Source organism: Ambystoma mexicanum, chromosome 3q (assembly GCF_040938575.1).
Source record: "Ambystoma mexicanum isolate Mex_15411 chromosome 3q, UKY_AmexF1_1, whole genome shotgun sequence".
Classification (NCBI taxonomy): domain Eukaryota; kingdom Metazoa; phylum Chordata; class Amphibia; order Caudata; family Ambystomatidae; genus Ambystoma; species Ambystoma mexicanum.
Window position 1 is genome coordinate 920,138,265 of NC_090926.1, and position 16,884 is coordinate 920,155,148.

The 16,884-nt window shown below is 46.9% G+C and overlaps 1 protein-coding gene across 1 annotated transcript in view; it reads right to left on the minus strand.

Annotated features, from left to right (window-relative positions):
* Positions 1–391: 391 nt before the first annotated feature.
* The window catches only part of FAM20A (FAM20A golgi associated secretory pathway pseudokinase), a 277,967-nt gene continuing 261,474 nt past the window's right edge, over positions 392–16,884 (minus strand). Inside the window, exon 11 of the mRNA XM_069655076.1 lies at positions 392–2,128. Within this exon, the coding sequence (XP_069511177.1) occupies positions 1,870–2,128 (259 nt within the window). The 3' untranslated portion in view covers positions 392–1,869. The remainder of the gene's footprint in view (positions 2,129–16,884) is intronic.

Consider the following 16,884-nt stretch of genomic DNA (forward strand, 5'->3'; position numbering starts at 1 on the left):
GAAGAGGGCTTTGCATGAGTGGGACAGGGGTCCTGGCATCATTTCACACAAAACCCTGTCGAAACCTTGAACATTTCCAAAAGCGTTCTTTCTAAACAACAAGGGAAGTGAGAAATACATGCAGATAGTGTACATTAGTGTCCTTTTGTTGTAATCGTTGACATTGAAAAGAGAAATAATACTGTACATTTTCAATGAAATTCCTACAGATTTTCAGTTTTTCCTCACCGAATGTACTGTTTTTACCAGAGAAATTGAAACATGTTCACAGGTTTTGAGTGCTTCTTACCAAAGAGTTTAGTGGCTACATACTCCTGCTGGAGAAGTCTTGTGGAGTTACAGGCTCGAACCCACTGTACCATTTATCATTTAGACGTTGAGGAAATGTGAGTCAAGGAAACTATAATTCTGTTTATTTACTGTGCTGTGAGACTAGCATTTGTCCCCCCACCCTAGAAACACTCAGAGTATTATAAGAGATTATTTATAATGTTGTTAAATAATGTGGTATTTATTTGTACATATCAATGGACACCTGTGAGAAATTGTGAATGTAACGATGTGGCTTGTGAAGTTAGAACTTCAGGACTTGCTGAACTTTGGAGGATATTGGCTTTTGTCTGGCAGTCAGGGGTGGCTGAAGTCAGGCAAACCTGGGGCAGTTTTACTCACCCACTACAGCTGTACCTTACACAGGGTATTGCAGCTTTCTCTACAGGTCCTTCTTATGTACCACGGAGGACCATGTGATGTTGCAGACCATCCAATCTGATGTAGATAAAGGTTTGGGCCCTAATGTGAGCCAGAGGGATGGACCTGCTGTCGCGTGGAGTGTGGCTCCCAGTCCATGATGGCCAACAAGTTCTTTATATTGCACTTGTTCACAATTGTAAAGCACATGAACACGATTCCTCATTCCTTCACACTGACACTCAGAAAATTAGTTGAAAAGTTAATGCCAACATCTTTTTTGCATATGACCCCCAACAAACACCAAGGTACCCTAAAGCTGTACCTGGAAGGGGCCATTGATGGCCAGAATGGACATCCATCGGAGGAAACCTTCAGCAGACCTTTGGCATTTTACCATTCTCTGAATCCAGAGGACCAGCAATATCCAGAGCAGCTGGACCAAGTTGACCTCAGTTGAAGAGATCTGCACAATATGCAGCATTTCAAGTACGGAGAATGTTTTAAAAGTACTGTCGGAGAAGGTTTTCCCAAAAACCACCAATCTAAAGAGATCTAAATCTTGCCGAGCACAAAGAGCTTGTTTTTCAAGTCTTACATACCTGTGTCCTGCACCGAGAACTCTCCGGTTTCCTGCACTGGCATATTTAACCATTACCATTTATTTGGGCATATTAACCAAAGAAAACAAAGCTTGACATTCCCCGCAAAGCATTATAATTCCCACATTGTCCCACTCCATTTTCACTTATTTTTTCATTCAGGCGCCCACCTCTGTTGCATCTATCTATCAAGTAAAGGGGTCCCAAAGTAATACCGTTGTATTGTGGGGTCAATTCCCCAATTAAAACTGCTCTTCCACTGGAAGAATAGCAGAAAAATATACAGCAAACAATAATGCCTCATTGTTTGTGAATGGACAGCCAGGAGCTACTGACACCTGGGACCAATTGATTGCTCTCCCTATGAATTTTTGGGGAAGTTTGTGTGATGCGTGGTGGTGTGTGGAGTATTCAACTCAGTACGCAAAAAAACAAATATTCCTAGTGGTTGTATTTGAAAGAAAGAACCACATTGTTTAGCCTCCAGAGAGCAGAGGATCCAGTTTGAGAAATGCAGCAAATGTGGTCCTCCACCAAATTCCCAGACGCCACAGGGATCCTCCATTTGCTGATTATATCACGTCTCCGGATCAGCTAAGGGTGTGGTAGGTTCCTCCAAAAGTTCGTTTATCAGCACGGCTTCTTCTCCCTGCATCTGAACGCATTCCTCCACTATATGCAGTGTCTTCTGCAGACGTCTGTCCAATGCCAGGAGATGAGGTTCCGTGAGAATGGGAGCCAGGCGGTCCAGGAGAAGCGATTCCCTCATGATGTCACTCAAGCGGTAGTCTGGCGAGGCCAGGAGTTGCAGCCGTAGCCAGGTGGATTTCTTGATCCTAGAAAATAAAGGCAAATGTTGACTGTGATTATAAAACATGATATTCAGTTAAATCTAAGATGTTGTCTCCCGCAGTTAGTTATTGGGCCTGACTACTTTCATTCTATTTAAACCCAACATCTGGCATTCATTTTACTCATTGGGACTGTAACAAGAATGTCTTGAAATTGCATTGCAGTAGGAGCCCTATATTGTTGGCCTTCTGGGAACCACATCTGATCCTTATTTCAACCTGGGGCCTCCTCTTCTGCTTTCGGTTATTGTAAAGAAGGAAGATCTATATTCATTTGGGATTGTAGAACCATTATCGAGCCGCCTCCTTGGAAGAATGGATGGCTAGAGAGGGGCTTTGGTGGTCAGGGGCCATCAGACTGTACTGGTCACCTGGGGCATGGGACTCGACACTTCCATGCTAACTAGGAGCACTGAAGCATCCTGGGAGCAGCACTCGGAGTCGAGTAATGGACTGAGGAAGATACTGAAAAGACTGGTCGAGGTATCTGAAATTCCTAGCACGATCATATTATGGTTTTGCTTTAGCTTTTGTAATTCCATTCACTGAGAGTTAAGTGGAAGCTATGGGGTCTGAGTAGAAAATACATGGAGTCTTTTTTAAAGGCCAAAGAGCGAGCGTCAGAACAACCCGACGACTTCCCCAATGACTGTTCAATTCAATTTTGGATAAGAAATCAATCTCTTCTGTCCGGCTTTGCTTGTGTTGGAAGCTCAATTTTGGAAGTGTGTACCACGACTCCCACCAACAAAAAAAAACACTTACCTTTTCAGAAGGGAAATTAAATTGACTCTTGGGGTGCTTTTGCTTGTTGGCAGACAAAAGTACTTTAAGACCCATGATTTGCACGTTAATATGCCATAAAATTAATAAATATCAGCCCCAGATGTAGGCCCAGGTCTATCATTTCTTGGTTGATTTTGTTAAATGTATTGCTAATCCCTATGAGAGGAGAGTCCTGAGTTAAAACAAGTGCACTTTGGAGCTGAACGTTATGAGGGACTATGAAAGACAGTCACATTCCTGCAGCGCAGAATTCCTGTATAAACAGTGCTTAATTAGTGGGGGTGTTTGCCACGGCTCAGCCCTGGCACTTATTTTTGAGTGGTGATAGTAAGTGCAATGAGCAGGTGTGAGCTGCAGTGTAACCCCAAATATGTTGACACTGCAGGGAGCAGCTATGAGTGGTGGCAGCAGTGGTGGCAGCAGTGGTGCCCACCCGCAGTGTCACAGGAGTGCTAGAAAATATTTGGGCCCTGGTTATTTGGTTTTTACAAATTAAGCACTGTACAAAGGATGAGCTAATTTATTGGGAAATGTATTCTTAGGCACCAGACTATAGTTTGCGAGTGAATCTGGGTAATAGAACACAACACCCTAAGCTATTCCGTGTCCGTAATCATTAAGTCCCATGTAGAACTTCCCAAAGATCCGGCTCAGACTGCCCACAAATCGATTACAGGACGGACAAACATGACCCCCGTCTGGAGGCCCTGCTGAGCAAACAACACACTCCTGTAAGACAACAACTTGGCCCTCCAGGTGGCAACCGACTACAGGACAGTGCCTCTTCCCCCTCGCCGCTGACAATAAGATACCTCCTTTGGGGGTCAGAGGCGCACTACAAACCTGCGTTCCCGCTGTGGTCTCCCTTCTGTTTCCAAACCTCCGTCTGTTCCGGCATCCGTAGCCCACCGCGCAGTGATCCGGGCAAGGCTCTCCACAGCTCCTTACAGTCACCTGCAGTGAACGTCGGATGCGTGCGTCTGTTAAAGCGCCAGTCGACATCATCAGAATGGCTGTGCCCATCAACTTGGTAATGTTTGCAGGGTCGCACAGAGTTGCACTGCTCGGTCGCTCCTCCATATAAACTACGGTGGCACTCCAACATGCTGAGGCAGCACCTGAAACGCTCTTCCACTGGAAACAGGGTCACAGCGGACATTGCAGCCGCAGTGGTATTGGCGCCATGGTATGGGGCACACTCCTCAAAAGGATCCTGTCTTCGCTCTGCCACCTGTCCATGTACTGGGGTCCTTCATGACTCAAATGTTGCTGATAACTCTGAAAACGTAGTCACTGCAGCCGAGGACGAACATGCACCGCCCAGCTGTCTCAGTCATCTCCTTGGTTTGCTTTGTCATGGTAGCCTGCAAGCTGATTGCTGAATGTTGATGTCGGCCCCGCCCGGGTTGCCAGACCCAGGGACCACCAGTAGCCGCCCGGCAAGGTCCCTGCCCCCAGTTGGCCCCTCGGTGTGGATGACAACTTCTGGAGGGCAGTGACTGTCTCCTGCTGCTCCTTCTGCCAACAGCTCCGATACCTGGCTCCTGCTCCAGCTCACTTTTGAAGACCAGCTCATCGCCAAAATGTTGTAGGTTTGTTGGCCATGAAGACACAGTGACCCAGGCTACCTAAGGTAAGTTTATTGGTCTGAAGGTACACACCAGGTAAGTAACATAGGTAAGGCCCTAAAAGGTAACACACTGGCACATCCACACCTCCCAGCTCCTAGATGTAACTGCCACCTTTAGTACCCCCAGCAGTCGCACACACAAAATTCTAATAATGACCTCACCACATTCCAATGCACCTCACTACATTCCCCATGCATAGTACTTGCACCTCCAGGGCAAGACTACTACAGTAAGTTGTCAAAAGGTAGACAGGAATGTCTACCTGCCTACTTAATATTTAATAGTAGATGCACTCAAGCTACTTGCACTTAAATCCCTCTAAAACTGAAGTTCTCTTCTTTCCATCTTCCTCTATCTCACATTCTCCCCTATCTTAGGGTGACCAGATAAAAAAAAAAACCTGGACAGACCATAGACATAAAAGTAAGACTACCGTAAATACAAATAAAACGGTAGTCATACTTCTATGTTGCTGGCCTTTTGCAGGGGGTTGGGAGGGGGTGTGCTCCCAGGCACAATCCTCCCATTGAGGCAAGTGCTGGGGAGGGAAAAGGGGAGGCAATGGGGGCGTGAAAAGCATTTCACGCCCCATTCACGCAGGAAGAGTGGTGCCAGGACCCGATTTCGAAATCTGGTCCCGGCAAAAACTGGGACCGTAGCCCCCACACTTGGAAACCCCAGACAGGGTTTTTAAAATTAAAAAAACTCCCAGCACCTGGGGACGCACAGCGATTTCCCAGGACTGTCCTGGGAAACCCAGGACGTCTGGTCACCCTACCCTATCTCCTCTCTTTCTTTTCCTCCCGCTCATCTTTCTTTCTCCAATGCTCAGCGTGATCTCAGCGGGATATTTGATTCCTCTCTCACCTTTTCTGCTCACATTTCTAATATTTCCCAGAGTTGCCTCTTGTTTAACATTTGCCAAAATAAGACTCTTTATTTTTAGGCTGCAAGCATTATTGTTTGTGTTCTCTCGTCTCTTTTACGGTTCCTCCATCTTGGTTGGCCTCTCAGCCTATCGCCTGGCTACTATCTACACTATCTACAAGCACTCAGCTCATATCCTTCTGCCGCTTCCCTCTCGATGTTCTCCTCGGCTCTGCATTCACTGTCCAGGCTTTCCTTTGAACACCAGCTTATTTTCCACTTTCTTTACTTAACATTTAAATGTCTACATGGTTCAGCTCCACCTTATCTAGCCGAGCTTGATTCCTTCTACTCCCCCATTCTCTTCGATCTCAATCTCTCTTTTTTTCCTGGCTATACCTAAACTACCATGTGTTCAATCCCGTTTCTGCTCTTTTATACTACTTGCTCCCAAACGCTGGAAATCCCTCCCTCTTTCTATTAGTTGTTAATCCTCCTTAGCCCTTTGTCGCTCCTGTCTTAAATCTTATCTCATTTCCTCTCTAGCCAAATGTAACCATCTCTTATTGTCACTCTTCAAACGGCATTGTACTGCTTTTTAAATTATTGTACTGCACTTAAGTACTCTATAAATACATAAAAATTACAAATACATCGGGAGGAAGGGGGGCCAGAGGCCGCCCATCAATAATAAGCGACAGGGCACTGACCCGCCCGTGCCCTCAGCCATCATGGAAGAGCTGCGTTAAACTGTCAAAGGGAAACCTTTGACAGTTTAACGGTTCTGTTCCACAGCATGCACGCCCAATGGACCATGCGGGGCTGGGGGCGCTTTGCAAGACTCTTGTGCGCTCTATGGCATACGTTGTAGGCTTGAAGCCTCACAATTTCCCTACCCTCTGTTCGCCATCGGTCCTGTGAGAAGTCTTACTGTGACATGAAGCGCTAGACATGCGACACGCATGTCACAGCCTTATGTTGTGACAGACGTAACATATGGTGCCCACTGTACAGGAACCCAGAGCTCTGCTGTGGCTACACTTTAAGACAATAGTTTATGCTATATTATCAAAATATTACGCTGCAACTGTCCCTTAGTTTGTGGCCATGCAAGCATGGCACTCTGAGCGAAGACCCACACGTCTGATTTCTCTTCACTGGTGTGTCCACCTCAGTTGCCGTGTACACCCTGCACTCTAGGCTGTGCCACTTCTGATAGTCAGCAGAACAATCCCAGATTTCTCTCTATAGTGCCCATCAGGTAACATCAATCTGTGGTCCATCACGCAACCACTCACTGACTAACTTTAGTACTTCCTGGTAAGCAGTAGAAACTGCCCACACAGCTATGCACGTTTCTGCATGGAGCATTTAACCTTTTCTGATGCATGCTTTTCTTTGCCGACTACACGCACGTCTACAGACATGCATAGTATCACAAACTCCATCCCTATTTCCCCTTTTACCTGCACACATCTTTAATGTGTATGTAACCTTTCTCCTCCAGTATCCTAGTTCCCCTCCCCTTTAGCACATTATGTATTGTTTCACAGACCAATGTCTGGGTTGCCCTGGCAGTGGCGCAATATGCCACTCTCCAGAAAATCTTCAATGCTGTTAGTGGCATAACACAAAATGTGGGCCTCCCCCCCCAACTCAGCAACAAATCACAGGTTGTGCTCCACTCTGGGCCGGCCTAGATTATCACGCTTGCACAATATGCATGAACGTGCTGCTGAAGGGTTATGCCGCACACTTTACTAGGGAAAGATATAAATATGTGTTTTAATGCAATATACAGCACACTTTCTGAAAAAAATTGTCTAAAAAGCCAGAGTGTTTGCAATTGTTTTGTAGGGTAACACCAATCCAAAACATGCAAGCCACCAACAGTACAAAGGAACATTAATGCTTTGCTATTAAAAATGCCATGCCACATTGAAAACATGTCCCACTGGCTGCACAATGTAGACCATTGTAGACACATAATAATATTACAGTAAAGCATGCCAGGCCACATTTAGACATACCTAGACTGGTTGCACCAAAATTCCAGTCGAAGCAATAACACTCATCAAGAAGAGAGCACACATTGAAGCCCGGGTCTCTGTGGCCTCCAACAACACGACAAAACTCTTTCAAATCTGCACAGAACTGGTCAATCCTGTTGCAGCCTCCACCTCTCCTGTTACCTCCCAGACCCTAAGTAGGGCTCTGGCCTCTCACTTCTCCGGCTAAAACTCAGGACATCCAGGCCACTATCTCCTCTTCCTATCCCTCTTCCTCTCTCGGCCCCCCTTTGGCCATCTCTACCTCTCCTCCTTTCTCCTCTTTCTCTCTGTCAACACCTGACAAGGTTTCTAGACAAGTCTGATCCATGAAAGTGTCGTCCAAACAGGTGCTCCCCTGCTCCTCCAGAACCATCAAGGACCATATTGACACCCTTGCTGCAGCCTTGGTCGATTTCTCAAATCACTCTTTCACCACTTGAACGTTCCCCTCCCCCCTTAAGCACTCCCTTGTGCACCCACTCTTCAAGAAGCCGTCTGCCGATCCTACCCGTCCAGCAAACTATCGTCCAATCTCTATCACACCTTTCCTGGGCAAACTCTTGGAAAAAAGCTGGCCATCTCCCAGTTTACTCTCAACATTGAATCTGTTGGTTGTCTCCATGACCATCTGTTTGGCTTCAGAGCTGCCAAAGGCACAGAAACTGCTCTCCTGAACACCCGTGAAGATCTGCTCTCTAACTTTCTGTCCTAATCCTCCTTGATCGTTCCTCTACTTTTGACACAGCCAACCACGCCATCCTGATCTATTGACTACCTGAGAACCTGGGCATCAAGGATCAGGCCCTGGAGTGGCTGACCTCCTTCCTCTTGGACTGCCCCTCCCAGGTCCAACTTGGTCCCTTTCTCTCCACCACCTCTCTCTCTCTCTCTCTCACTCTCTCTCTCTCTCTCTACCTGTGGCATTCCCTAGGGCTCTGTCCTCTCACTCTGGTTTTTCAACCTCTACTTGGCCCCTTTGGCCCACCTGATCTCTACCTTCTCCTCCAACTTTCATTGTAATGCCAATGGCAGTCAGCTTTCCTTCAGGCTCCTCTTATCTCTCGCTCATTCCTGACTGTCTATCCGTGATTCAGGATTGGGCGCCTCCAACGATCTCTGCCTTAATGCCATTAAGATGGAGATCCTTCTCATTGGTACCCCTGCCCCTGCTTTCTCTCTCTGACTCTGTCCGCCCACCTTGGACCCTCTTCCTTCGCCTTCCTGCGAGGCAAAAAACCTTTTGTGTCATCTTTGACCCCACTCGCCCTTTCTCTCCTCGCATCTCGGACGTTACAAAGAAGTCCAATTACCTACCAGCTGCTCCTCCTCAAAATGACTCTTCCCTTTCTCACTTTCCCCAGAGGCTCACTGTCTACAGAGCTCTGTTTCTCTCTAGGCTGGACCACTGCAACAGCCTCTTTCTCAAGCTGCCTTCCTCTACTGTCCGCCCTCTGCAACTAATCCAGAACAGGACTGCAAGACTTATCCTTGGCCACAAGACTGGGGGTCATATCTCTCCAGCCCTGAAATCTCTCTACTGGCTCCAGGTGGTTGCAAGAATCAAGTTCAAGACCCTTTGCATTGCCCAGAAGGCTTTCTGGGGTCGGGCCCCCACTACATTCAATGCTTTCTTCCAAAATACCTTTTTTCTCTAGCCCTTCCACCGGCTACCTTCAACTCTCTAAGGGCTAGACGCTTCTCCAGGCAGAGAGTGGGGGGTAGATCTCTCTCCTCTGCAGATTCCTCTCTCTGGAATGGCCTCCCTGCCTCTCTCAAACTTTAGTGGACCACCTGATGTCCCGGAAGCATCTCAAAACTTTCCTCTTCTCCTTTGCTTTCGCTCTCTCCATCCCCTGCTGACCTACTGACCTACCTGTCTGCTGTACCGACTGGTTGCTTGGCTACCCTCAGAGTCTCACTGAGTCCAGGCTCTTTCTTGATCAGTCACCCTTGAAATACCTCAGGTCTACCAGGCACTTAAGGGCTGGAACTGTAACCCTACAGTCCCTTGTTCTCCATGCACTACCCAGAGCCGCGCTGCCCTGGCTGCACTTACTCAGAGCATTACGGCCCTGTTTTCCCCTCCCTTCTAACTTGCACTTCCCCCCTCGCTTTCTCCTTGCATTTCTCATTCTCGCACTTGCACGATCTGAATGACACAAGGCCTAATAAGATCATTTGTCCTGTCCTCCCTCAATATTCCCTCCCTTCCTTGTCACGCCTAGAAACACTTGTGTACAGGCGTGTTATAATAGACTTATATCATATTTTATCACAGATGCCCAAAACAATATACAATGCCGCAGTAAGAAATGGCTAGACTGGAAGCACCAAAATGCAAGTCCCGCCAGGTGATTACACTTAGCAGGACGGCTTTATCAGAAATGTGCAGTTAAAAAAAAGTCATACCAAACTGAGGAATAACTAGACTGGCTGCACCAAAATGCCTCTCTAGCCACTAATACCACAAATCATACCTGCTTAGCCTGGTCATAGACAACCATTATGATTTATCGCACAATCCCACCCCCCACACATCCCCTCTCCCTCCCAAGCCTTACCCCAGCCTCCAAAATCAGCTCTTTGACCCAGAATTACCTTCACGTCCCTCTTCCTTGTCCCAGAGCTTAGGTTTGAGGCTCCTTGCCACACAGGTAAGTACTGGGATGAGGAAGAGTGGGATTAGGAGTAATGAAGATACAGGTAGCTAAGTCAGGCATTACCTCCATGTACCTCTACCTCATCCCAGTATTTGCGTATGAAGAATAGTGCCTCATACACAAGTACTGCCTCATACACAAGTACAGGGACAAGGAAGAATAGGGCTAGGAGTAATGACGATTACCAATAAGTAATTAAGGCATTAAACAGAAGTAGGGGCTTAAAAATATTGTACTGACTGGGCTGCAGCACCCACCCCCAGAAATGTTGGTCTATGTTAACTCAACCTGGCTGACCTTCACAGCAGTTGCCGGACAGAACAGGACACAGATGTTGAACAGCACCTGGGTTTCTCTGTTAACAAGGGCCCAGCAATTACTAACGGAAAGCATTTCACTGTTAGTACCTACATTCAAATGGCACATTTTTTTTGTCAATTTAAATTGTGATGTGGGTTTAGTACTTTCATGCCAGGGAAGTGATTGTAATGGTAGAAAGGGAACAGGATACCATTCATTCTCACAGCAGTTCATAAGTGGGTGCTTTCATACTTAAAGAAGAGAATTAACAGATTGTAACATTGAAGCTGCACTAGAATAGTCTCATTCAAATGCATTAAGAATTTGGATGCCCCCACACAAATAAGGTTGTCCCTCCCCCACTGCCTGTGAAGGATCAGCCCCCCGAAATGTAGGTTTTGTTGCACCCCTGAACACAAGCACACACACCATTCACCATATACATGCACTCACACCCAGCCATCCATACATTTAACTGTGCACTCTTTCACCATACAGGCACACCCAGGCAGCCCTCCATACATTTAAGTGTGCACCCTTTCACCATACAGGCACACACACCCAGGCACCCACCCATAGATTTAAGTGTGCACCCTTTCACCATACACGCACACATGCACACCCAGTCACCCATACATTTGTATGCACCCTTTCACCATACACTCACACAGGCAGCCACCTACACATTAAAGTGTACACCTTTTCACAATACACTCACACACGCACACGTCATGGGGTTGAGGTGAGCCCTATTACTTAAAAAAGAAATTGTTTCTTTTTGAAATCACTCTGACTTCATAAAGAAATTATTTCCATTAAGGAGCAAACCATAACGGAAATCATTTCTTTATGAAGGCAGCGTGACTTCAAAAATAAACTATTTCTTTTTGAAGTCATAGGGCTCCACCACCTCATGACATGGAGGCCTCCAGCCTAGGGTCTTCCATGTCATGGGGTGGGGTGATCCCTGGACGTCACTCTGCCTTCATAAAGACATTGGGCCTCATTACAAGTATGGAGGTAGCCATTCCGACCTTGGAGGGCCCGGTATTTCCCCATTCAAGGAACCCGGACACGGTACATCCCCATTCCCATTTGAGCCCCCATATGGCTCAATGGGAATGGGGAGGATGCTAACAACGGGCCCGTTAATGACGGGTCCGTTGTTAGCATCCTGGTTAGCTCACGGGACCGCTAAGGACGCCTGGTTTTAGCAGGCGTCCTTAGCGGGACCCGCAAGCAGACCTCGTAATGAGGCAGTAGAGGGTTAACAGCGTCGGAAGCTCTACCGGTGCCGTTAACCCCCTACCGCCTGGGTCGTAATGAGGCCCATTATTTCTGTTGTTTTTTTCAAGTGGGGCCCCCTCCCAGAACATGTGCTAGAGGGGCCGCCTGCACCGCAGGGGTTGCGGGGGCCCTTGTTACGCCAGTGAATGCTGTTTGATCACTATGGCGGTGACTGGCACGGTATACAAAATCTCTTCAACAAAACACATCAGATTGTCTTTGTTTTCTAAAGCAGTAGTAAGAAATGCTCTCAGGGCAGAGGTAAGATAGCTCGGAGGGTTGAGTGCTCGCTGCTGGGATCTATGCGTGATCTGCAGGTTGCATGTTCAAATCCTGGCATGGCCAAAGCAGCCTTTCATTCTTTCTAAGGTCGACAAATGAGTACCAACCTTGTTGGGATGATGTGTGCAAATGTGTTCTCTGTACAGCGCTTAGGTGTAAATAAACAAATCATTATTGACTGAACTCGAACACTACGACTGTAAATGGCAGGATATGCTGTTTTAGTGATTAAAACTGTTTGTACTTTTGTTTTCAAATGTGCAAATTTAATTATAATTGATCTGAACTGAGGAGCCAGGTTGGAACTGATTAGGTTCTGAGACATATCTACTCATATGTGAATGGTACCTTGGAACCATGCAAAGGCTGGTCACCTCTCTCAGGAGTTGTGTCATTATCCCCTTGGAGGAGGAGTCAGGGGTATTTGGAGCTTTTTTGTTGGTCTGTTGCTGTATTCTGCATCTTGGGATGGGTTCAACGTTGTGCATGTCCCAGGTGTGGGAAAGACCTCCTATCTACACAGTGGTAAGTGTTGCTCTGATATTATCTGCTGATTTACTTTCCACTTTTGGGCATTTGGAACAGCTGGGTGCCAACCTTTTTGTTGTCAAAAACACTAGTCCTGTGCCTCTCTTTGCCCACTATCACTTGTGCTCTTAGGGCCCGATTCCTGGAATGTTCAGTACGGTGCAAAGTCATGTTGCACCACTGTAAAGGCATTTTGCACTGCCAGCGCACACCCTGATTCATGTAAGTGTCCAAAGTGTGTTTTTGCAGTGCAAAGGCATTTTTATGCACTGACTTTGCACTGCAAAAATGCACTTTGCACAGTTCCATGAATCAGGGTGTGTGTTGGCAGTGCAAAGTGACGGAAATTCCATAAATAGGGCCCTTAGGGGAGGCACAGAATGCATGGGACCTTTGTCTTTAGTATACTCAATAGGAGCCCCAGAACCGAGCCCACGTGACAGTCAGAATTGCAGAGCACATTAATAAAATCCAATGCTTTGGGAGCGATGACTAGTCCTCAGGAAACAGGACTATCATCCTCCATCCAGAGTTTGCTCCCCTCTCCCAAACCTCATCTCCCCCCCCCCCCCCCACTGCTCTCGCATATACTCCACTATCAGTGACCCTTATGTATCTCCCCAGTGCACATCCCAGAACCTGGTTAGGAGGCCCGGGCATGGAGTGGACAACGCTACTGATCTGGACGATGAAACTGAAAAAAGTAGATTTCTTTATTCCCCCTTAAGATGAAGGCTTTTGGACCCATTCCCCGATTCTCTGGTATTGGAAACGATAGAAATCCCTCCTCAACCTGATTTGATTATCCGAGAAGCCAACAGATCGACATGAATCTCAGAATCTTACTTGACGAGTCCCTCCCTGTGTCCTCAGATGGGCTAAGTAGTGATAAGACCCCTGACACGGGTGGGCACCCCTGGAAATAGAGGTTGAATTCCTGGACAGATAAGTACATTTATAAGACGTTTACCACCAACTGAGGTAAGTAAATCATATGCCAGGTGTGCTAGCCCCAACCTCAAGAGGGGTTGGGTCTAACAGACGTACAGAAGAACATGAAAGGACACCATAGCATTAGGCAGGGGATAGAACACGAGACACTCTATAAGGGATCTTTAGCTCTGACATCTACTGATCAATGGAAACCGAACGGGCTACTTTAATCCACCACTTGCAAGCCTTGAGAGCTTTCCGGAAGGATCGGTGGACTCTTACTCTGTTCAGTTACAAAGTCAAACTTTTCTTTCCTTGATTATTCACCTCCCACCACTTCCCTTTTCCTGGCTACTCACATTTGGTCTCTCTTAAACATCTCCTAGGCAACAACAAAAAAAACCCTCTAAATCTTGGAGCCTTAGAGCAAGGTCTCCTGGACAAGCAGAGTCTGGGCAATCAACTGAAATTGTCCTTCCCTGGTGACTCCTTCAAGATGGTCACTCTAAGAAACATTCTCCCTCCCGTTCAGAAGGGGGTCTGGCTCTATGCACTTGATCCCATGGGGGCATGCATCCAAATACCTGCCTGGGTGCCTCACTGAAGGTTCCTGTGTTTCATAGAGGATGGACTTAACAATCAATGCAAAGTTGTCCATTTTGTGTGAGCTCTGTCACTGCATCATCACCTAGATGATGGCATCATGGTGCTCGTTGGTGCCAGGGTTTAGATTTGCCAGACTGGAAGGAGGCCTCGGACAGCTTCCACTTGGTCCTTTTGCTCCTCTTCAAGCCGTATCTCCAATTATACACCCGAAAGTACTTCCTTTTGCCCAATCAGTGAATTCCGCCCGACTAGGTGTGCTCTGGACATAGACTTGGCGGCGTGTGTTTCCACTGCTAGAGGTAGTGTTGGCCCTAAAACAAGGCCACAGCCACTTCAGTGCTTTCTCCTACATTGCTACATGCCTGGTTGCCTCTTGTGTACATATAATGCTCTTTGCACTTCTCATGATACACAAGACAAAGATGCAGGTGTTGGGTCTGTTGGCAAGGGCCCTCCGTATGCCCCCTAGTCAGAGTATCGATGCACTGTTTGGAATGGGGTGAGCACATACTTGATTAGCTGAGGATCCACGGATACGTCAGGGCAAGCCTTGCACATGATTATTGTGTCATTTTAGTTTATGTTTCTAACATTACCAACTTTTCTTTCCTCCTTTCAGGGGAACATCATGGGCCTCATTCCGAGGATCAATAGGAACTAAAAGCAGGTGGGCACTCAGGAATTGGATATTTGGAGCCGGGAGAAAGTGCCAGAGGTTGCTGGACTTGACTCGGAAAGTGCAGCTGCCCTTCCTTGTAAATTGGCTTTCAGTGGAAGCGGCAGTCTTTCATTGGATGATCTCAGTGATCTTGTTGGTGAGTGTTTCTTCTCGAGAATACACTTGGGACCAATTCAATGGTAGGCCCGATAGACCCTCTTGCCTGCGGCTTTTAGTGAGGGTTTAATAACTGAGTGTTTTCTCTGGGTTCCATTACATTGGTAGACCCCACTTTACCTGGGACGGTGTGATGTGCTCTCGCCGGGTTGCTTGTGGATCCCTTGCTACCACATTGCCTGCCCTCCCTCGCCCCCTTTGATCCCTTGCAATCTGCGTCTCTCATCGTGTACTTCCCTTATGACTTACTTGTAAGGTGCTCATTTGTTTCCCAAAGCCCATCTGCGCTCAATAAGTACCACTGCTTGTCCCGACTTTGAAATTCTTCAACAGCCAAATCGTTGTAGGTTTTTCACGCTTGTTCTATCTAGCTGTGGTTCCCCCTATTCTTCTTCCAGCTTAGCGGGCTCTCTTTTTGAAACATACCATGTAAATTACTTCTGCAAACCAATGTTGGTTGCCGGATTCCTGAGGAACCTGTCTGTTGCCACCTGGAGCTTTAGAAAGGGAATCATGATATGCCAGGAAACAGCGCACAATCAATCAGAGATGCCTGCTTCAGGGATTCCCATAGGACCATTGGCCAGCCTATCCCATTGAGGGCTTTCTACAAGACGCCATGTTTCTTGTTTCCTTCTAGACTTCGACATCCAGATGGAACTTGTAAGTCTTATTCTGCATCTGTAGGTGCTTCTAAGAAGTCCAAATAGGAATGTGTTTATTTCTTAAATTCATTTTGAAGGCGGGAGGGTTGTCTTTGTTTGTTACTGGCTGGAATCCCACCCACTATGGACTCGAATGTGGTTATTTCTGTTTTGCTTCACAAACCCTTTGAACCCAAGATAACTAACACATCGAAATTGGGGCTCTGTAACCCCCCTTTTATGATTGCTGTTACGTATTGTGTGTGGATAAGCATATTTCAGGGTACTTTCTCTTGCTGACCTCATAATGCGTTTCCCTAAGGACCAGGCTGTTATTGGGGAACACCTTCACACACTTTCTCGGGTGTTGCCAGGTTTCCAGGTCAATCCGAGCCCCATCCCTTTTTTGATTCTCTACCTTTCTTCAGAGTTTGGTGCCTTGAATAAACTATGCATGTGCGTGGGGCTGAACCCCACGACAGACATGTGGTCTTCAGCTGGGCTTTTTATAACTTTTGCACTGGCAAGTCAGCCTAAATGGCCGGTATTGCTCACTGGACGGCGTGTTATATTAAGAAATGCTACCCTGAGGCAGGGATGACCTCCATGCTTCTAGGATGAAGGCGGCCTGAGTAGCTTTCCAGTGCCATGCCCCTCTGCATGCCATCTTTTGGGCAGACATGTGACTACAGTACCCGACGCTCGGCAGGGAGTAACTTGCACTCACTTTATATGTAGACTATAGTCTTGGTTAACACAGCGGCAGCAGTAACTGGCAACAGGAACCCTCACCCCCTAACATAAGCGGGTCTCGTGTTAAGGTAATGGGGAAAGTGTGATGTAATTTACTGGAGCTGGACCCAGCACTACCCATCTCTGCCAGCCATCATCCAGGCTCTATTCAATGTGATCCTGCTTATTAGAAAGCTTTGCCTTCCCAGCTGCCGCAGAGCAATAAGATTCATTTTCCTAAATATTTTTGCATTACTTTATAATCTTTAGAGACTTGATTCCGTTGCCATCTATCCCTCGCTTGGAGTCCTTTTCCTAAATCATGAGTTATTTGACTAGCTTTAGTGAGGACTCTGCACAGCGCCCTGACGTATAGACAGGAACTCAAAGTCTGCTTCCAAAAGACTTATTCTGCCTTTTGAAGGGACCTTCTACACAAATATGGATGTTCCCCAAAGCCCCAATAAAATCTCTAATCAATAATGGCAGCCAGAGGGCACCGCAGCATGGCAGGTGGCAGCAGTGTTACATGGGCATAATCTCCTACTACTACACAAATATAAGGGGATTACCTGTTATTCAATCTCTGTCTCTTCAGG